Source organism: Lepidothrix coronata, unplaced genomic scaffold (genome assembly GCF_001604755.1).
Source record: "Lepidothrix coronata isolate B3197 unplaced genomic scaffold, Lepidothrix_coronata-1.0 Scaffold42, whole genome shotgun sequence".
Lineage (NCBI taxonomy): Eukaryota > Metazoa > Chordata > Aves > Passeriformes > Pipridae > Lepidothrix > Lepidothrix coronata.
The window spans coordinates 4,119,916-4,141,513 of NW_016690222.1; the positions used below are offsets into that span (position 1 = coordinate 4,119,916).

The 21,598-nt window shown below is 36.2% G+C and overlaps 1 protein-coding gene across 4 annotated transcripts in view; it reads left to right on the plus strand.

Annotated features, from left to right (window-relative positions):
* The window catches only part of UTRN (utrophin), a 368,451-nt gene that overhangs the window by 124,218 nt on the left and 222,635 nt on the right, over nucleotides 1-21,598 (plus strand). For all 4 annotated transcript variants that reach the window (XM_017813718.1, XM_017813716.1, XM_017813719.1 and 1 more), the window contains 11 exons: nucleotides 1,464-1,643; nucleotides 4,069-4,197; nucleotides 4,343-4,513; nucleotides 5,047-5,196; nucleotides 6,298-6,435; nucleotides 7,265-7,417; nucleotides 12,495-12,686; nucleotides 14,505-14,677; nucleotides 18,659-18,809; nucleotides 20,113-20,288; nucleotides 21,193-21,328. In XM_017813718.1, the coding sequence (XP_017669207.1) occupies nucleotides 1,464-1,643; nucleotides 4,069-4,197; nucleotides 4,343-4,513; nucleotides 5,047-5,196; nucleotides 6,298-6,435; nucleotides 7,265-7,417; nucleotides 12,495-12,686; nucleotides 14,505-14,677; nucleotides 18,659-18,809; nucleotides 20,113-20,288; nucleotides 21,193-21,328 (1,749 nt within the window). The remainder of the gene's footprint in view (nucleotides 1-1,463; nucleotides 1,644-4,068; nucleotides 4,198-4,342; nucleotides 4,514-5,046; nucleotides 5,197-6,297; nucleotides 6,436-7,264; nucleotides 7,418-12,494; nucleotides 12,687-14,504; nucleotides 14,678-18,658; nucleotides 18,810-20,112; nucleotides 20,289-21,192; nucleotides 21,329-21,598) is intronic.

Below are 21,598 nucleotides of genomic sequence, written 5' to 3' on the forward strand. Positions count from 1 at the left end.
TCTAGCCTTTCATTGAACCAGCTTTGTCTTCAAAATTGTGACTTTGCGAAACAAAAGACTACTGTTTTGTTTGTTTTCTTTCACCTACAAGTCAAAACTTTTCATGGAAACAGACAAATGTGTTAGCTACTTTTCTTCAGAGTAATTATATTTTCTCACACTGTAGAAAGTTGGGTATTACTTGGAGTTAGCAACAAGTGTCAGTTGATACAGATCAACAATACTGATCTTTCCAGTTTTGTTTACAGTCACTTTTTACTTCTAGAATGAGTCTGTCTGCAATCTTAAAACTCAAAAGCTTACCAAATTGCAAACCTATTTGCACGCATTTCACTCAGGATTAGCAATTACTAACACTACACTTCTGCTGTGGCAGTATCCTTAAGATTCCTTTCCAGATAAACTTGTAAATACTTATTGGAAGTATACTTTCCATACATGTGTAGCAATGCAAATAATTAATGACTCTTACGCTGCACCACCAGGAGGACAGGTCCTTTATGTTACATTTGAAATTGTCATTTCTGTCTTGACGTTTTCTAGAGGCAATTTTAAAATGTAGTAACTTAATAATTTGTTTGTCTCTAAGATAATAAGTTATGATAATAAAATGTTTACTTCTTAGCTAATAAGATGTTCAAGGAGCTCCGGACACTGTACACTGACATCAAAGAGCTTTCTAAGCAGGCAGATATCATCAATAATGATCGGTAATCTTGTACGGCAAGAGGTGCTGTTGTCCACGTGAAAACCATATACTGATATTCTAGAGATGACATATTACTTAACTTACATGTCAGTATGCATACTTTCAAAGATTTTTTTTTTTAAATTAAAAAAAATATTTAAAAACAGAGGTGACTTATAAAAAGTGGTGGAGCTAAAGATATATATATTTACATATTTTTACATAGATAATATAACATAAAGGATTCTGAAATATGTAGCCAGTGAATAGAAAATCTGCAGTAATGAGTTGTGATGGTTCTCCAAAAAAAAAAAACCTTCAATATTGGCCTACTACTCTTCACATTGTTGCCAACTGTAAAAGTTCTTTAATAGGAAAAGATAGAGAAATCCAGATTGTCTCTTCAAATTTGCATTCTGTGCTTTACAGTGAAGAAAAGAACCTTTTAAAATTGGACTTTACAATGTGGTGCATTGCATTTGCTTTACCTACATAATAAAAAGGAAATGTAAAGATAAAGACAACAAAGCAAAAAAGTTTCAAACTAAGTTATTCATGACAATTACATGCACTGTTCTCTTGCTGTCTCTTAAAAAAAAAAGAGATGACTATCTACAGAAAGTGAGTGTAAACAGAAGACAATTACACTTGGTTTGATATTTTTTCTCAAATTAAGATAATCTATGATTTATTTGTTTCCTATGGAAGTAGAAATCTGGCTCCCTTGCCCTTGCTTTTGGGAGCAGTGCAATGTTAATGGGTCCACTTGTTTCAGAATGTGCTGAGAGAGCTGGAAAGGAGGAAAGTTGATCTGAAGAGTATCACAGAAAGTTGCACCGCTCTCCAGTCTCTGGTGGAAGGGAGTGAGACTGTCCTGGAGGAGAAGCTGTGTGTTCTTAATGCTGGCTGGAGCAGAGTTCGAACCTGGACCGAGGACTGGTGTGACACCTTGTTGGTAAGTTGCACGTGTGAGAAATACTCAGGGTAGTTCTCCCTCCACACTCTTGGAGCAGTTGTAGTTTTCACTTGTCTCACTTTACTGTGAAGTGAATTTCTATGATGCCTCATGGACTTAAAGAAATGTGGAAAGGACATCTTGTTAATCTGCAGATGGAGAGGTAAGTCATGAGGTCATATACAATGAGGAAGGTGGAAAACTGTTCTGCAAGTTGTTTAGATGTGTTAATAGGCATTGGTGCCATGTGCTTGATAGCAGAATCTGGAGTGTGATGAAACTGTAAATATCCCAGACAGACAGTTAGCTTGGCATAGCGTGTCTAACCTGCTTAGTTGCAGAGAATAAAACTAGGTTGAACTTCTTTTGCCGTTCTCTTTCTCCCGGATTCAGTGTTAGGACTCTTATGGATTCTTACTCTCCTTAGACATTGTGGTGTAATTTGTATTTTTTGTAGAAAATCCATGTTTTAATCTCTTTCTCATCCCCTTTAATGTGCCACCACATTATATTTTTAATCTTTTGTACTTATTTGCATGTTTATCTTATTGTACCTTTTCTCTAGTAATGTTTTATCACTGTCTCTTTTGCTGTACCAGTAGCACTAGCCTTTTGTGTCCACTTGTTGTTTAGCTTTTAACACAATTCTTGCTACCCCTGTGCATATAAATAATTTTCTAAACTGTCCTGAAAGGGTGCATCTTCTACTGTACAAAGACTGAGTGGGTTGTAGAGCCTACAAGCATTCACAAAACTGCTTGTAGTGGTTTACTCATTAACTGGTAGTAGATGATTCTGCCAGATTAAAATGAGGTGAAAAAAGCCACCAGGTTATGGAAGCACTTGTTAATTTGAGCCCAGAAGTTGGATCTTGTATTCTAGGTAACTTTGTATAACCTGATGAATTGATTAATGTAAGTGGAAACCAACAGGAACTAGTCCAAAAGGATTGGTTTCCATGAAGCTGCTGTGTGTGCTGCTGTTTATTCAGCCTGAACATTCAGCCTCTGTGCTAGCATGAGCAGAGTGGTTTTGTGTCCTTGAGACCCAGATGATGGGCTATTTAATGGACAGTTGATAACTTCCTAGTGGTGTTCAGCTAAGCACTTGTGAGTGTCAGCCTATTACTCTTTTGGACAGCCCATAAATGCAAGTGTGTGAGTATGCCAGCAGCAATCTGTTTGGCTGAAGAAATGATATACTAAGCATATTATACACTTAAAGCTGCTAATTATGCTAAATGGACATGAAACAACTGATGCTAGTATCAACCTGATGCTTTTATATAGTTAAGATATTTTGGTGTTGTTCAGCTAGTTAGGACAATCCACCTTCAGAAGCCCCTGATATGGGCTGAAATTGTGAAAACTTAAGTGTATACATAGATGGTGAACCCTGCGCCTCCTGTCTAGTGCCTCTTGCAGGTCATACTGTTTGTTTCATAATCCAATGAGTCCATGTTAGGAGTGGTCAGGTAGTTTGTTCTTATTTGTAAATGCTGTAAGGATGCTCCAGAACTAAGTACTTCTAAGTTATGTACATGTCTGGTGATGAGTATTGTCTATGTGCTTTGTTAGGTTAAATTGTTTTTCTGTGGAAAACTATAAGTGTCTTGATGGTGATATGGAGAGCAATCATAGACCTTCTCTCTGTTCTCTCTCCCTTTGTTTTGTTAGTCTAAAAGATCAAAGCTTATCTATCCTTTGTTGGAGTAAGAATCTTAAACAGAAGGGTACTTCTCTGAATCTGATAGCTTTATTTTGTCACACAGAATAACATGTTACTTCTGTCTGTGGCACCTAATGTTACAATTTCTGACTGCATGTGAAAGCAGACCTAATTAACATGTCTACAATTCTGTGACTTTTCTTAAGAGGAAGATATTTTAATGCAATCAGTAAAACATCAAAACTCTACTATAATTTGTAGCTTTGGTGTAATCCCTTTCCAATCAAAAAACCCCAACAACTGCACACAGTGCATACTCTTGTACCTGCTAGTGCTGATTAAAAAAATTGTGGGTTTTTTGATTGACTGAACTATTGTGGTCTGGCTGTAATACGTTGTCTATCCTTATTTAGTTGTACAGACTACCTCAGTTACTTCTGTTTCCCTTTCTGTGAATTAGGAACAATAATGTCAAGGGGTCTAGAGTGAAAATTGATTTCTTGTAAGTACTGTTGAAGATAAAAGGTACAATCCAATTTTCAGTGTTTCTTTCCAAAGTGTATCCATTACAGTTGTTTTATTCATCTCCTTTTTACTCATAATATAGATTTTGGCAGCGTTGCAGGGTTTTTATTTTTTTATGGGACATTTTGGGTTTTTTCTTTGGAGGGGGGAAGGAGGAGGGATGGGGATCTTTTCTGTTAATTTTTTGAAGTTACTCATACTGATACATTTTTTTTTTTTCATCTTTTCCCAGAATCATCAGAACCAGCTGGAAATTTTTGATGAAAATGTTGCCCACATAAGTACTTGGTTGTATCAGGCTGAAGCCTTGCTGGATGAGATTGAGAAAAAGTCAGCTAGCAAAAAGGAGGAAACTGTGAAGGTAGGAAATGTTGCCATCAACTGTCAAAATGTTACCAATCAACTTCTGGATTCTAAATTATGTTGTCAGGTTTACTTACTTTTTATTTTTAAAGGTTTCTTTCCTTGCCTAGCCATAACCATTTTCATTTTTTTTCACTTCTTAGCGCTTAACATCTGAATTAGATGATGTTAGTCTTCGAGTGGATAATGTACGTGATCAGGCTATCATCTTAATGAATGGTCGGGGGGTGTCATGCCATGAACTTGTTGAACCCAAACTGGCAGAACTGAACCGTAATTTTGAGAAGGTCTCTCAGCACATCAAAAGTGCCAAGGTGAGGATGAATGAGCCCCAGAACATGCTTGGGTGTTCTATGCCAAAACGATGTCAATTAGCTGTAGTGGATAGATCATTATTTATTGGAACAGCACTTCACTACTTTTGGTTCTCTTTTAAGTATAGATATTTATATGTGAAAACCAAATGCTTTTTTCACCTTAGTAGCAGGTGATGACTTGAGTTGTATGGGAAAATTTACAAACAACTCTTCAGAAAAATGTATATGTTGCAGTACGTATTTATGAGCTCCAGAACAACACCATAAGCTAGTGGAACTGGAAGTTTTTCATTTATTTTGAGACCAAAATGCTCAGATTGAAGTTTGAATGTAGAAACTTGGTAATAACTACGAACGCTGTGTTCAAGCTAACTCTCAGAGTTAGATCAAACAACTCTTACAATTTTTATGTATGTTGATATCTGATGGTCCTGTAAACTTATCATGGAGAATTGTTTTAAATCATTAAGCTGTATGTGACAGCTCAGACTAAATTTTCAGCTTGAACAAAGATGTATTTTGCTTTGCAGATGCTTCTTGGACAAGAACGACTTCCTGTTGTGTCAGAGCCCCATGAAGTTAAAGTGGCTTTTACAGACGTGGAAAAATTTGAGAGTGACATACAGAATGTGTTAAAAGTTGTGGAAAAGCATCTGGAATTGAGTGGGGAAGATGAAAAGGTTTGTGAGCAATAGATCAATTAAATAATTGACTAACTCCCTTTCTATTTTGTCCCCATTGCTGCAGACTTCACAGGGGAATTCTTATCTCCTGAAGATATGGGTAGAAAATGAAGAGAATTAGTTGGTTGTTGGAAATACTGCACAATTTTCCAATACTTCTCCTATAGCTGTTGCCTCTTGGCTGGTGTGCTGAGAGTAACCAGTCATACTTGAGTCTGTATTTTTGTCATGATTTTATATAATACAGATAATGAACTCTGATTTTTATCTATCTTCTGTCTTCTATTCAAAGCAGCTCTTTATAAGGCATCCTTCCCGATAAGTAATGGGGTTCAAATTTAAACTGGTGTGATATATTGAATCACAGTGCATAGGCCGTGTCAATGGATGCTTGTGAGATAAGGTGCAAGTAAGAGTCTTTTAATATGGCTCTATGTTAGAAATCCAAATAAAAACTTGGAACCAAATTTATCATCTAGATTCTTATCTAGACTGCTATTCACCCTTATAGAACTGTCACACTCCTGTTAGAATCTTGTCCACTCTCGCCTTGTTGCCTACAAAATTAGGTAAAGTCCTGTCAGGCCACTCTATCTGCCTTCCTTTTAAGCACTTCAAATATTATAAACTGATCTGGAAAGCTGAGTGTAAGTCTATGAAAAATGCCATGTGTACTACAGAAAGCAAATTCTAAAAGACCTCTATAGAAGGACCTATTGTTATAGGACATAGGCTTCCCTTTGTGGTATTTTTATGTTTGTTAAATTTTTGTTTTCTTGTTGTTCTGCTCTGAGCTTACTTATTATTGTCAAGGAATGTATAGAATAGAAGAGGAGCTAAAGTCATAGCACCCTATTGATGTGGCTGCCTTCTGCTGACTCATTAAGTATCCTGCAGTGCATCTCTTTATGAAGTTTATGGAGTGAGGAAGCTGGATTTTAGGATTTGGTAGTTGTGGAAGAGAATCTCTCTACTTGAATTTGTTTGGGTCCCATTTGGATAATAAAACAACAGTTTGCTAGCACTTCTGTTGATATCTGAGCAGTTAATGTTTCTACAGTTAATTTCCATGGATAATAGAGATTTTTGTAATTTTAGCTGGATCAAGAAAGAACTCAGATTGAAGAAGTCTTGCAGAGAGGAGGGCAGTTGCTACAGCAGCCTATGGAGGACCATAAGAGAGAGAAGATCCGCATACAGCTGTTGCTTCTGCAGAAAAAGTACAAGAGTGTGCAGGTACAGTTATGATAGTTACTATAACTCATTTATGCAGTTTCCTCTTTGATATCCCATTTACAACCTGTTATCCATATTTTGCAACTTACAGCTTTTTAGCATGTAAAATTCTCTAGGAGAGAGTTAAATGTGCATACAACAATCTGACTCTCTGAATCTTTGCAATTCCAAAATATGAATTTTTTCATCCCTAAGTTTGGCAGGAGTGGTTTTGATTTTTAAAGTCTTTTTCACAAATTCACAGAGGGCCCCCTGTATGCATTTACACAGATGGGTGCGGTGAATTGCATTTGCTTCGTTTGTCTTTGCTGGCCTTGAACAGAGGTTTATCTCCACCACTAGGCTGTGTGAAGAGTGACTACAACAGATACATGTAAAAAAAAAAATATTTGTTGAGCTCTCAACTGGAGATGTTTCTGTGAATGAGCCTTCTCCCAAATTCTTCTTGCTTCCTATAGAGGGTGATAGCGTTAATTGTGGACTCCAGTATGTTGTAGTGCTTTCATATGCATACCATATTAAAAATGTTTTTGTCTAGAACAAAGGGAATCCATATTTTTATACTCCTTTTAACTCACCTGTTTGGACTGTATTAGAATTGGTAAGATGAGATGTAGTTCAAAGGCAGGGTTTGGCCCTCAGGCTGGCTTTGATTACGTCTGTGCAGAGAAATAGAATATATCTATTAAAAAATAAATTACTACTATCACATATTTTAGAATTTTCTTCTTCAAATGAATCCCTCAAGTATTCTTCAAGTAAGAAAGACCTATTCTGTTCACTAGTACTTTCTTTTTATATCATATTTTCCTAATACACTGGATTGCAGGAGTACAGGTCATTTCAAAGGAAGCAGGTGGTGGAACTCTCTCCGGTGTTTTCACAGTATAAAAAAGAACATGACAATCTAATGAAGTGGCTGGATGAGGCTGAGGACCGTCTGTCAGGGCCACAGGGTGTGGAAGATGAACAAAAACTACAGGTAAAGGAGACTTTTATTTCTTAGAGCAAACAGTGAATGCTATGTGTGAGCTTTAGAGATTTATGTATTAGGGTTTAATGGCTCTTCTTTTGACACCTCTATGGAAAGAAGGATTTTCTAAATGACAGCATTCCTTTTTCATTAGGAAATTATCAGCATATATTGGTTTGGGATTTCTACATAGTCATCATAGGTCCAAAATACCCCATCCCTCAGGCCTAAATCTTAGAACGTGATCTGGGTGGTGGGCATGATTCAGGACAGTTTCTCTTGCCTGTCTTGATCCATGGGGATTATATTTAACCCTTTTTGATACCCTGACTCAAACAGCCTGATTCAATATTAGTTTGGTGCAGGTGTGATAAAATCCTTGTTTGAGGCTTAAATTCAATGCTTCTGCATCCTGCGGTCAAGATATTTTAACTACTCTGATGCCTTTCACTGCCTAAAGTGCTTAGGGAGTGATAACTGCCCTCATGTGATTGATATTACTATACACAATGAAAATTAATAAGACAGATAGTGTGTGGGTCTTGACAAACAATTTCACAACTAACTTAATAGGATGTCTGATAAAACTTACTGCCCAGAAAATTGTATGTCATAATTGTTGAGGGTACAAATGCTTTTTTGTTTGTTTTGTTGTGGTTTTGTGGATTTATTTTTTTGGGGTGTTTTTGAATTTTTTTTATGTCTCCTTTTTATCCTTCAAAACACTTTTGTTGCATGGTAATTACTTTAATATTTTAGGCAATAACAGTGAGGAACCTTGTGAATCAGTAAGTAATTTCTTAGATGAGCTTGGGGGCTAGGCAGTCTTTCAAGTACTTCTCAATTTCTGCATATGAAGCTTCATAATAAACAGCTATCAGTATTTTTGACTGCTCTGTAACTTTTTAACCTAGCACCAATTAACTGGGGTTAATTGGCAGGGGTAAAATGCTCTGGTTCTGTTTGAAACTCACACCACAAAATCAAAATGTGGTACTCCTCATTCACAACTATAATGCTATGTGGCTTTGGCTGCCTATGATAGATGGTCTGCTCTCCTTGATCACACAGGCTATTCGGTATCAGCTGTGAAAGTAAACCTTTTAAATTTGCTTCTCTTTAGAAAGACTGTTTCACATTATAAGCCTCCCACGTGGAGCTGGGTGGCAAAGATGGCCCCAGGGTCTGTTTAACTGTCTGACATCTGACTGCTTTGTTGGGTCTCCAGCAGTGCCTGCTGGTGATGTGAGCTGCTTGGGACCTGAGTAATGTCAGGGAATTTGTTTGAAGGAGGTGGGGATCCATGCACATTTCAAGTAAAATATGATATGATTTTTCTGCTTGACCATCAGATGCTTTGAGTGAATCAATTACTGAATTGAAATGGGAAAAAGGTGCATTTGGATAACTCTTTGCTAATGAGAGCAGTCCAGTTGTGGCACAGACTGGCCTCTCTTGTCACTGTCGATTTTACTGCAAATTGACTGATCTTCTCTAAGGGAGATAAAGCTGTTTTCCTTAGGGATATACTGCAGCTGGTACTACTGGATCCATTCTTGGATTACTGAATCTGGTTGCTGAATGCAGAATATCATGTAAATTTGGATTACTATAGCAATTACAATAGACTTTTGATGGAGAAAAATCCTTTTTCAGAATTAGTAAATTGTGTAAGAATATTCTTTTTCTTCCAGATGTGGCTTCTGGTCTGGCTGAGTCAGCTAGACTTTCAGAGAGGGACCACAGCAGTTTTCAGTACTGCTGTGAAACTTGGAAACTGAAACTGCTGCGTTTGCTTTGTGTGCTTGTGTCTCTAATTTTCTGATATTTGAGGGGTAAACCAGCCTGTAAAATAAGTGGCCTTATTTTAGTTTTATGACTTACTCTTTCACCTGCTCTGCTAATTGATCTTGAACACCAAAAATGGTATGAAACCATAACATTGTTAGAGGGAGAAATAGTGTTCTTAAATATCATCAGCAGTTTAGATAATCCAGAATTCTAGTGGAGGCACCAGACTTGAAAACTGCAGTGCTTGTTGCTCATCTCGGCTCAGGACTGAGAAGTACTAAATGAGTTTTTGACCCACAGGCATGCAGGTGGCTTAACACCTCACACTGATGTAAGGAAGGTGCAGTGAGCAGAGAAAAGAGAATCTAGTGTTTGAAATGAAGAAACAGGGAAAGAAAGGAAGTTTTTAGCTGCCAAGCTGGAGAGTAACTCCAATTAAGGTTTTATGTAATACATTATTTATTATGTTTTTGTAAACGAGTGTGTAGGAGAGAACTTATAATTTATGGTGCTTTGAAGGTCGTATCTATATATTGATTTGCTAGAAGTAGCTGGATCATAAATATTCCTCATCATATATGCTTCTTGGGATTATGGAGTTAAGTGGCTCTGAAATATTGGTAACCCTTCTGCATAGCAGGTACTTCTAAGTAACCCTAGTTTTGCCACAAATCCGTTAGCAAGAAAAACCTGCATTAGAAATTTGTATCTTGTTGAGGTCTTTCTTTTCTAACCTTGCTTTAGTATTTATTTAAATTGCTCTATTCTTGGCTCAGAATGAGGGAAAGGAAAAATTAAACTTTAAATTACAGAGGTAATTAGTTGACTAAAGTTCCTGAGAGATTTTTCCAGCTTTTAGGAAGTTGTTTTGAAGTGAAAATGATAATTTAGCAGGTGGCAAGTGAATGTGCTGTTGCAGGCACAGTGCAGCTTTTTCTATAAAATGAAATGCAGACACCACCTTAAAGGCTCTTGAAGTATTATTCCTGTAATAAAAAAAACCATATTTGTTTGCCTAATGTACTTTTTATAGGATTGCTTAAATATGAACCATATTTGCTTATATATACTTATAGCTGGGTTACTTAAATATGAACTTTTGTTTGCTGATTGCATTAATTAACACAAAAGAACAAATGAAATAGACATGGGAATTGAGCTTTGGAAAATCTTTTACTAGAAGCCTGGCTCTGAAATATTTTGAGTGTGAGAAGGGGCAAGAAATGGTTCAAAAGTGTTTCTATTCAAAAGAATATTCCATTAATTTTCTATTTGCAAAGACAATAAATAATATGAGGTCTGAGATTTGTTTGGCTAAACACTTCTGGTTAAAATGTTTATGTAGTTAAAGGTGCAAGGAGGTAAATTCTTTAATTTTATTTCAATTTCTTGGGCAGTATTTTCCAAAATCCACTTGGAAGCAAATCAGAAAATCTCCTTGAATTGAATCTTTGGTACATTTTGTTTCAAAATATTTTTAAGCGTAAAAGGGGAAAGGGGAAAAAAATCTGAAATCAAATTTTGAATTTCAGGTTAAACTACATGCTAAGTATAGGAGGAAGCAAATTTTTCTTTTACCTCTGAATTAAAATTATTTTTAGCAGTTCTTATTGAGAGGCCTTATTTATAAATGTTCACTAGTAACCCCGTATTCCCTTTCTTTCTGCAGTAGTATTTAAAGAGAGATCAAACTTAAATTTCAATGGTGACAGAACACATTTATTAAGTATAAAAGGACTATTAAGTCATTCAGTCAGTTTTTCTCCTAAATAACCTTTGATTAACTCTTCTATTTGTGCATACTTAAGAAAAGCTGAGGGGGGACCGAAGCACCGCTCTTATAAAGACAATGAGAGGGATTGTTCAGCCTGGAGAAGAGAAGGCTCTGGGGAGTTCCTTATAGAAGCCTCCTAGTACCTAAAGGGAGACCTGCAGGAAAGATCAAGAGGGACTTTTTAAAAGGGCATATAGTGATAAGACAAACTAAAAGAGAGTAGGTTTAGATTAGATTTTAGGAAGAAATTCTTCACTGTTCGGGATGGTGAGGCACTGGAACAGGCTGCCCAGAAAAGTTGTGGAAGCCCCATCCCTGGAAGCATTGTAGGCCAGGTTGGATGGGGCTCTGAGCAATTTGAGTGACTTAGTGAAATGCTTAGAAACATGTGGAGGAGGAAGATACAGACAGGTGTTTGCAAACATCTTTGTTAGTGGGGCTTAATATCTTATTATTTGGCAGCTGTGCTAGGGATTTTCATGTGTTCACCCAAACCAGACAAATTGCAAAGTCAAATTCACTGGCTGGAATTTCTGTGAACATAAATTTATTCTGCACTCTCTTAAGTGTATTCAGCTGTTAGTAAATAACACAATGCTTCTGTTTTACTTGACTCAAATTCACCAAGTACAGGATGGTGATTTAGAAGTTGGTTGAATTGTTCAATATTTGGAGATGGGTTTACTTTTTATTCGATGATTTTAAAGAACTGGGCTGTTTTCAGAGATGGTAATAGAATCCTGTTTGACAAGAAACTTTTTCAGCAAAAAAATTCTTTCAGTCTGCTTCACCTGCCTCTGCTGATTTTGCCAGGCATGGCAGAGTATAGCTTCTTGCAGAAGGCTTCCTAATGCTTCTGATGCAGGCCATCATTTGTGAGCCAAGGAAAAGCTGCATTAAATTACTGTTCTTACTCTCTTATCTGCTAACATGATACTTGTCTAGATAGCCTAGTCTTGCAGCCAGAGCAGGAAACAATCGCCAAGCTCTTGAGGAGTTAGTGTTTCTTATTTCTGCAAAAAGCATATTGGGTACTGGTGGCACGCTAATTTATTTAAAAAATGGTTGGGAAATGTGGTTGGGGATGGTTATTGAAAAGAATATGGAGAGGAAAAAAATAAATTGGTAACTTTTGGGAGTCCTTGATGATAAAGGAAGCAGACAGTGGGTTATAATCACAACTAGATACAGGCTCAATCAAGAAGTGTAATTTTTGGAAATGGTAAGGATCAAGGTGAGAGAAACAGCAGTGCCCTTCCCATTCCCCAGAATTTTAACCAAGAATTATACAGGGTCGTTGTGAACCATGATATCTACTGTTCTCTAACTTTTTATGTAAATGTAGAAACTGTCTTCTGCAGGACTTGGAGCTTTCTGAATTTATGTAACCTTTCTAGAAAGGCCTTTGTTTTGTCTTTTAATGTAGAAAGGTACTTATTCTGAATATAGTTTACTGACTTAGGATTTTTTTCATAAAATTGCTTGTGGTTTGAAATCTAAAAAGTACTTTCATGTTTTCAGGCAATCCCTGTCCAGCAGAGGTTAAAAGGCCAATTTGCCACAGGGGTTAGGACCTTGCCTTTTTCAGCTGAGTACTTGGTTGAAATCAACAAAGTTTTGCTGGCCATGGCTGATGTTGAACTTCTGCTGAATGCACCAGAGCTAAATACTGGCATCTATGAGGATTTTTCATCTCAGGAAGATGCACTGAAGGTACTGCATGCCTAAGCATTATATTTAGAGTGGAGAAGAGAACAGTAGAAGACCCTCACCTTAGCAACTGTATAGCTGTATTTCTGTTCTTGCTCCATATATTTGGGATCAAAATACACTGAAAATTAAAAAACAACAGTTCTGTTGACAAATTTTTTTTCTATGCATAATCTGGATACAAAGTGCAGCAGTGTGAAAGCTGGATGGGAGGTTGAGGGAGTAAGGTTTAACTTGTTGGAGACACTGTTGTGTTTTGCATCATATAGTCTGCATAACATGTATAGAAATGCTAAAGCCACTGTCCTTAACATTCCTGCTTGATCTCCTTAATACAGCTACTGGTTTTATGTTGTGTGAAAACAATTGCTCACATAGGAGGAAGGAGAAAGGGAAATTCTTCACTTTTTACAAAGCTGTATATGAGGCCACAAGATGACGGTCCCTGTTTTAATTAGCAAAGCATCAATGTGCATTCAGTTTTAGACTCCCACTTCTTATTGTTAGCCAGTGGATTTACCTGTGTGATGAATGATGAGGAAGTAGTTAAGGATTTGACCTTTTTCAAAAGGGGATGAAGAAAGTATGTTTGAAAATACTGAATCCTGCTGTCCAGTGTGAGTAAAGTATGTAGAAGTATGAGTCCCAGTTAATTCTGAGCATACAAAAGGGCACGATACAGAGATTACTCCAGAAAATATCCATTGGAGTTGGGAATTACACATGGTGTGGTGCAGTGTAGATGTTCCTCCCTGGATTGGGAATCATAGCAGGGTCCATGTTTGAGGTAGTCAGGCTTTGCCTCTCACCAAGAGCCAGATCAGATGTTTCTGCAACTGTTTTACAGGTCCCTTAAAAGCTTTTCAGAATTTCAGTCCACTTTTCTGACCTGGTTTTCTTTCTGCTGTGTACATGCTTCCATTTTTCATGTTTTGTTTTTTTATATAGTTTGCATAAGCAAATAGAGGAATGATGCCAGCCTTTGACAAAGTGGGCAACCTTTCTGTTTAGTTGATATTATCATGTCCCTGTTTACTCTGCTTCTATACTCCCTTGAGTACAACTAGGAGTGTTTATTTTAAGATGGGTTTTAAATACTACATTTTGGTGCAAGTGTCTCATCTGATTTTGAAGTTAAGGTATATCTAAGGATGTTTTCAGAAGAAGCAAATAGCAGAGCATAGGATTTTTAGAAGTGTTACTCTTTTAAATTCAAAAAGATAAGTAAATTCCACTGTGTGTAGGGACTCTTTGTCCTCTGAATACCAAGGCTGTCTTGCAATAGCATCTGGTTTAAAGGAATTTTCACATCATAGTTCAAAGATATTTGAGATTGATTACCTTATCTTTATCATTTATATCTGAAACCTTTATACTTTTGGCCTTCTGTGCAAATGGGAGGCCACATGAAGCATAATAAAAAAATATTGTGGTCCCTTTTTTTACATAAGGAGTGAGTATGTTCAGTGTCTTCGTGATATGGGCAGATTTGTTTAATAATGAAGATACTGCTGTTTTGAGAAATATGGTGTGCCCCTTTACCTTAGGGACAAATTTGATATATAAAATATTTCATCCTCTTTGTAAAAATCTGAGAAGGACACATGTTTAAAGGGTGTGATGAACTATTCAGTTCAGTTGGCAAAATAGATTTAAACTGTAAACTGCTGATACAGCTGGTCATGGTCTTATTGTAGATGCTGATTTTTGGAACAGCATTTTGAAGAGATTGCTTTTTGGTGCGTGTGTGCTTTTTGGTTTTTTTATATTTCCTGCTGGTGTTGACTTTACTAATGCCTTGTGTCATTACTGTGCTTCCAGAACATAAAAGAGATTTTGGATAAACTTGGGGATCAAATTGCAGTCATACATGAGAAGCAGCCTGATGTTATATTAGAAGCATCTGGACCTGAGGCAATACAAATAGGAGATGCACTAACTCAGTTGAATGCAGAATGGGACAGAATTAATAGAATGTACAATGATCGTAAGTGGTAAGTCAAGGCTGATTGGTCTCTGTGACCACGTGGTAAATATTTTATGTACACATTTATATAAGTGTTTTTCAAATCTACCTGACTGATGAAGATGTGTTTGGGAGTAATCGCTTTAATATTTAGCACTGCAAAGTAATTTCTGAAATTATTGAATGTTGAAACTGTTAACATGCAAATTGTAGTTTGAAGATGATTGTTTCTACTTTATAAAATAGAATGTTTTGTTTATCAAATAGAATGTTTTGTTTTTGTAAAGGTATCACAAAGCAAAGTTCTAGAAGAATAGAGTTGAGTAGGACGTTTTATAACAAAGAATTTAAGGCTGATTTTTTGAAGGAGGGAAAGAGTTTGAAGGAATGGGGTCTTGAAAACACAGCACCTATGGTAGTTGTCAATACTATTTGTTGTACTTACTTAAAGATGAGAAATGACAAGATCAGAAAATTTTGTGATTGAGAAAACAAGAGAATACTGAAACCAGTGCTTAAGAAATATGTATTTCTTATTTCCTTTCCACAAATTTCTCCCCACTCCTTACAGAAGATACTCTAAACCAAAAATATCTTACCTGAATCTAATTTAAAATACCGCATCCTAATTTTAAGTGTTTAAAACCAAACTCAATACTATGTAGTCAAACTTGGTAAAGTGTATTAGATGAGTATTTTAAGTTGGAATTTGTAAAAGTGTGAAACTATATGTTCATGAAGTTACCACTAAGCTGAAGGTACTCACACTGCAAACAGCAGTAGACACTAAGATTGCTGCTGTGCAAAAAACCCACCTTAATGACTGAAAATTATTCTGTGAAATTTAAAATTAAATGCAGAGGCTCATACTGTAGTTAATTTGCTTTTACAGTATTGGCTTTTCAATGGTAATGTAATGTAATGGATCATGCAGAAGTTCTGCAGAGCATAAAGTTATGCCTAGCCATGTTCATTGGCTTTGTAGCACTAGAAATCTGATACCACATACCTGTGATAGTGTATTTTGAAGAGATGTTTTTAAAAAGAGTGTGTATTACATAAGCTGATGTTTTCAACTCTTTCTCAGAGCACTGATGTATGCATAGGAATATAATTGTCTAAGTAGAGGCTTGCAGAAATTCTGGGCCACTGGATCAGTGAAGGATCAAGATTTCTGATAACTCAGCAGGCAATGTTATTTCACTGTGAGTTTTTTAAGTAGAAATCAGTGATGCTAGCTAGGTACCACTTTCTGTGCTCTCTCTAGGAGCTTGTGGTCACCTGCTGTATTTGGAGACAACTGCTCCAGAATCTGGTGCCCACCCATATTCATATGCCTGCAGCTATTTTATTACCCTCATAGATATAGTATGCACTAAGCTTTAGTTATACCTGTTTTTCCACCTGTAACTTACTTGAAAAGCTTTAACTAATATTTTAATTTTGTAAGTATGAGTACAGTTTCATTTACTACTCAGATTTGGTTTGATTAAGTAGACAGGGTTAACCAGAAACCTAGTCTTCTCATAGAAAAAGTTAAGTTTAGTGTTTATAAATAGCTGGCAAAATGCAACAGATTACCTCCTCACTTACTTCACTGAGTACACATTAATCTTGAACTTCATGAAGTTTGTAAAGCTCTGCATCTTAGAGAGAATATTATGGGGCTTGATTTTTCACACCGAAAGGGACTACTGTACTAGCAGTTTAGAGAAATGATACACAGCTTCCTGAATGTATAATATGCTGAAGTATGTACTTTGATTAATGAAGACATTATTAGGCTGAATATTAAAATGCTGTATTTTGGCATTATTTTTTTTATACCCTTTCTGTTATGAAGAAGAACTTCTAGCCAAATTTAATCTTGCTTTTCCTAGTGTTTTCCTAGGTAAAAGCTAGATGACTAGCTCCTTAATCATCTTTGCTTTTTTTATATTTCTGGAGTGGGTGGAGATTTTGACATTAGGAGAAATGGCATCTGAACCTTGTGGCAAAAGATTTAGTTTTCAGAGATAGTAAAGATTTTGTGATTGAGTGCCAGCTAAGTAGATAAACCTTTGATAAAGGCTCTGATGTAGCCAAGCACAAGTTGAATTAAACTGTACTTAGCTAAGCTTCTAAGTAGTCAGCTAAATCCAGTTGACCACAGTTTGACTTGAACATATGTGTAGAGTAAAATGTGTGTATGTTTTGTGTGTATATATGGGCTTAATGCTTTGCTGAGCTTCTTGTAACAATGCTGTTTTGCCAGTTCTGCTCCTTCTGCTGGGGATTTCCCCCCAGTGCTAAAAGTGTTAGTGTCTTGGGAATGAATTGTGGTTTGGAAGCAGTGGATTCCTCCTGTGGAAGAAGCAATAAATAGCCAAGTCTTGGTGCAATAGTCATAGGACTTGGTACTTCTACCTTTCAGCAAGACAGTCTCTAAGGAAACAGCAGCATGTGCATCTGGCTCAAAACTGGAGTAAACTTTTTCTTGTTGCTCAAAATACTGATGAAACTGGAGTCTCACAATGCAAATGGAAGGATTTAAAGCTTTATATCTCAGTGTTCTCCTGACGTTTTAAAATTTTGGATTCTGAAAAAGTCACATGGTCAAAACTCCCTCAAAAACTTTAATTTTTAAGGAAGTAATAGGACATTCTTTTAATCTGTTTTAAGTGCATAGAATATATCTTCTCATTAAATGTGGAATGAGATACTATCATGAGATATGTTCAGTTAGACTGAAATATACCTGAGAAATAAAAGGAGATTGAGATTTGGGGTCAGTCTACAGGTTGGTCTAGGATGTTGAATCAAGATATGTGCAGGAAACTGAAGTGGTAGAACTAGGAGATAAGGGTAGAAAAATTTAAGTAGAGATTTTTAAGACTTCTTTATCGGAATTGACCAATATGAATAATAATAATAATAATAACAAACCGTGTATGTATCAAGAAATATGGATATATTTTAAAAATGAGATATAATTTTGATGAAAATAATCACCCCAGGAACTCTGAGATTCTTGAATTTAATTAGTGAAAAAAAAATAGATGCAATGTTAGCTCTTTAAACTTTGGTTTTAGATATCTTCGATGTTATGCTGCTAATTTCAGATTGTATCTACATATATGCAATAACCCTGTAATCTCTACTGTTGCAATTATTTAAGCCAAAAATAATGGGCTGCAAATGAGATTGTTCCTCTGTCACATTAGAGGGTCCTGTGAATAACAGGAAACCTGACCTCCTATGTCTTGAAAAATGACTGTTTTTATTGGTTTGGAATAGTTAACAATCAACAAATAGAAAGCAAGCCACTCTATTCCTTTCTGACATGGTTTTCTTGTTTAGCATTCATGCTCTGATTTTGTTAGCTTGTTAATATAAGAGAACTCTCATTTTGTTAAATACCGGCCTTCTGACTGTGATAATTCCACTTGCTCCACGCTACAAAATGTTGCCCTTCAAGTTAAGCTACACATTAATTTGAGGCTGCAAAGTTGATGACAATGAAATCCCTGTTAAATTATTGTGTGATTAAAATGTATAAGACCTACTTATGCATGCCTACTGGTATGGTTTTATATAATCAAAATCACCTTCGCTTAATAAATTCTGGGCACCAGCACCCCACATAGCATATGAAGGAAAAAAGAAATCTGAGCAATTAATCATATTTCATGTTTCTCACTGTCTCATATCTGACATGTTTCATGATAAAGAAAAAAAGGGTTCTGCAGTCCAATTTGATGTAGCTAATCAATCTTTATTTTTTTAAGCGATTGAAACAAAAGTTTGCTTAGGACTGCCCTTTTTTCCTTCATCTGGAAGTTAACAACAATCTCTGCTGTTGGCTTTCACCAGCTGCTACTATGCCAGGAAGCCTTCAGTACTAGGACTTGGTTAACCAGGCTGTATACTAGCCTTTCTGTTCTGCAGGGCAAGTTTCTACTGGAGTAGGATTCTTAGCCTTTTCTCTTAAGTGGTTTGGATAACTTTTCAATCCTTTGTTTTCAATCAGTTGCTTTGACAGAGCGATTGAGGCATGGAGGCAGTTCCACTGTGATCTCAATGATCTCTCCCACTGGATAACGGAAGCTGAAGCGTTACTGGCCGATGCCCGTGGTCCGGATGGCAGCCTGGAGCTGCAGAGAGCTGGGCTGCACCAGCAGGTATGTGCGATTTGTGCGTAAAGCGAGCAAGCTGGGAAAAGTCTAGACTTCTGTCTAAAATTGTAGTTTTCTATATAGACATATGTATTAGCAGTGAGGCTGTGAATTGCACTTTAAAAAGTGATAACTCTTAAAATTTCTATTTCAGTTGCAGTTTAAAATTATTCTTGGGGAAGAGCTGCACTCCTTATAATGTGGGGTTTTATGATCTCTCTTGGTATGGATAGGTTTGAGATAATTTGATAATTCAAATGCTGGCATAATTTATGTCAGTTTATAAATTCTGTTACAGCTTAAAAAATATGTCAATCAGTTAAAAAATCCAGTATATTATTTCACTTACTTTCATCTCATAATTAAAAAATGGATCTAAATGATGGTCAATTATAATTTACCTAACTTTAAACAAATGACTTTGGAAGATACTGCCTTGTATAAACAATCTAGAAAAGGAGTCTTATCTTATGTTGTATTTTTCAGACTTTAGTTCTGGAATTTAGTTCTCTGATGTCTTTTTAGTTATTTTATTTCCTTTTAAATAAGGAGAAGAAAGCATAACTTCAAGGATCAGATTTTTTTTTTCTTTTGAGAATAGTAGTTATCCAGGTGTCAGGTGTGTGTTGCAAAAGAAAAGTAAGTTCTATCTAAACCACAGCTTCTATTTTATCCTTGTTGCTGCTTGAAGTTTCCTTCTGGGGCATTTCCCTTCTCTTTCTTGAATCATCTTATTCCTAATCAAGTTGCAAAGAAATTTTTGCTAACAAGGTAAAATTTTTGTAGTGGTAAGGGATATTTGAAGGTTTAATCTTGACATCTTTTGACTTCCTTTAGCTTAATGCATTTTCTGTGTTGTCTGGGACCGTGACAGCACAGCCATAATTATCCTAGCTAAAATACTCTGAAGTTAAAGAAAGTTAGGAGTATAGGTTATGAAAAGAACTGGTAAAAAATGTCATACCATCTGTTAGTACTATTAGGAAGTGTTGTACATTGAGAAAAGGAATCAAACATGAGTGTAGATTTTAACACTGGTGGTTTAAATGAATTCATGTGATTCTAAGTAGTATTTGGTGGCCTATTCTGTCTCACTATCTTTTTATGACACTCATAAACTTGAACTAGATTCAACAACAGAACATTAATAACTTAAATCAACAGCATCCAATTCTAAGTAAGATGGCTTTAAGTGCCTGTTTTAGTAAAATAATATGCACCCAGGATTTGTCTTGCATATCATGAGCCACAAATCAAAGTCACTTTAGGTCAGTAATAAAATTTTGTGTGGCTTTTATATTTCTGACAGGAACTTGAAGAGGGAGTCAGCAGCCATCAGACCAGTGTTTCAGCTTTGAACAGAACTGGGGAAGGGATCATACAGAAACTGTCTGCTACCGATGGGAGCTTCCTACAGGATAAGCTGGCAGGATTGAATAGACGCTGGAAAGCAATCACCACAGAGGTCATGGATAGACAACAGAGGTAATAAGTTAATCAAAAATTTGGGTGTCTGACCAGATGCAATAAGGAGAGACTCACTTAGAAGACTCTGGCAGAGATAGTGCATCCTATTGCATGCTGTCATTAATCTGAATTTTCCTGACATTCTGAGCTCTGTGTTTTGAACCACCTTCTAGAACAAATTTCTTGTACATGCACCTGCAGTTAACTCCTTAGTGAATCTGTGTTTAATACAACCCACAAAATGACAATCACAAAACTTTTCTTACAGTTTTAGTTTGTTTTAAAAATAATTTCATTATAAAGTCAGACTTTTTTACGAAGAATTAATCAGCTACTTTCTCTGTCTGAATCTGAACTGTACGTTACCTTAATTTCTATTTTAGCATTGACAGAGATAGACTAATTGAAACAACTTGTATTGTTCTCGAATTTCCACAATTCTATAAAGTAAGATCTTTATGTAATTACATGTTTTTAACATCTCCTGATACTTTTATGATGTAATAAGATCTTTCTTAATTAGTTTGAGATGTTTCATTAAAGCTTTGTGTGATTTATGAAAGTATTAGATACGTCCCTAAGACCTCCAAGGAAAAAATTCAGTGACCCTATACTGGTTTACAGTGATTAGGCCTGAAGGTGTTGCCATTACTATTACTTATGTTTAATGTCTTCTGCAGTCTTTTAGAAGTCTATTTTGTTAATTCGGAACTGAAATTTGTCTGTTTCTAAGGTAGTATTATTAATTTGCAAATATCTTTCATTTTAATGATGATGATGGAATCTTTTGGCAGTAAAAATGAATCCTTTAAAATGCTCCAAGCATTGACAAACACTTGACTGTGGCATCAGAAGTGATGTAGGACTGACATGCTGTATTCACTGCGGAAATGCATGTGGGCTTTTTGTTTTGCTTTTTAAGGCTAAAAGGAGAGAATCAGCAGCTGATAGAGTACAGAAAGAAGCTTGATGAGCTGCGTTGCTGGTTGGAAAATGCAGAAAATGCTCTGGACACAAGATTCACATTCAACCATGGAGAAAACTTGCAAGAATTGAAGGCAAGATTGATTAATGCGTATATGTGTATACACCTGTCTTATGCAAAGCATCAGGACATGGCTTTTGGGGAGGGGAATTTTCACATTGTAAATAGCCAAAGAAATATTATGGTTCTGTGAGACAGTTTTATGAGATTACGTACACACGCAAGATACCTCTCGAAATGAAGTTGGGTTAAGTTGGTAACTGTGTTATCTAGCCAGAAGATGGTGTCTGTGTATGAGAAAGTGAGAAATAGATATGCTACTGATAAAATTTAGCAAGTAGAG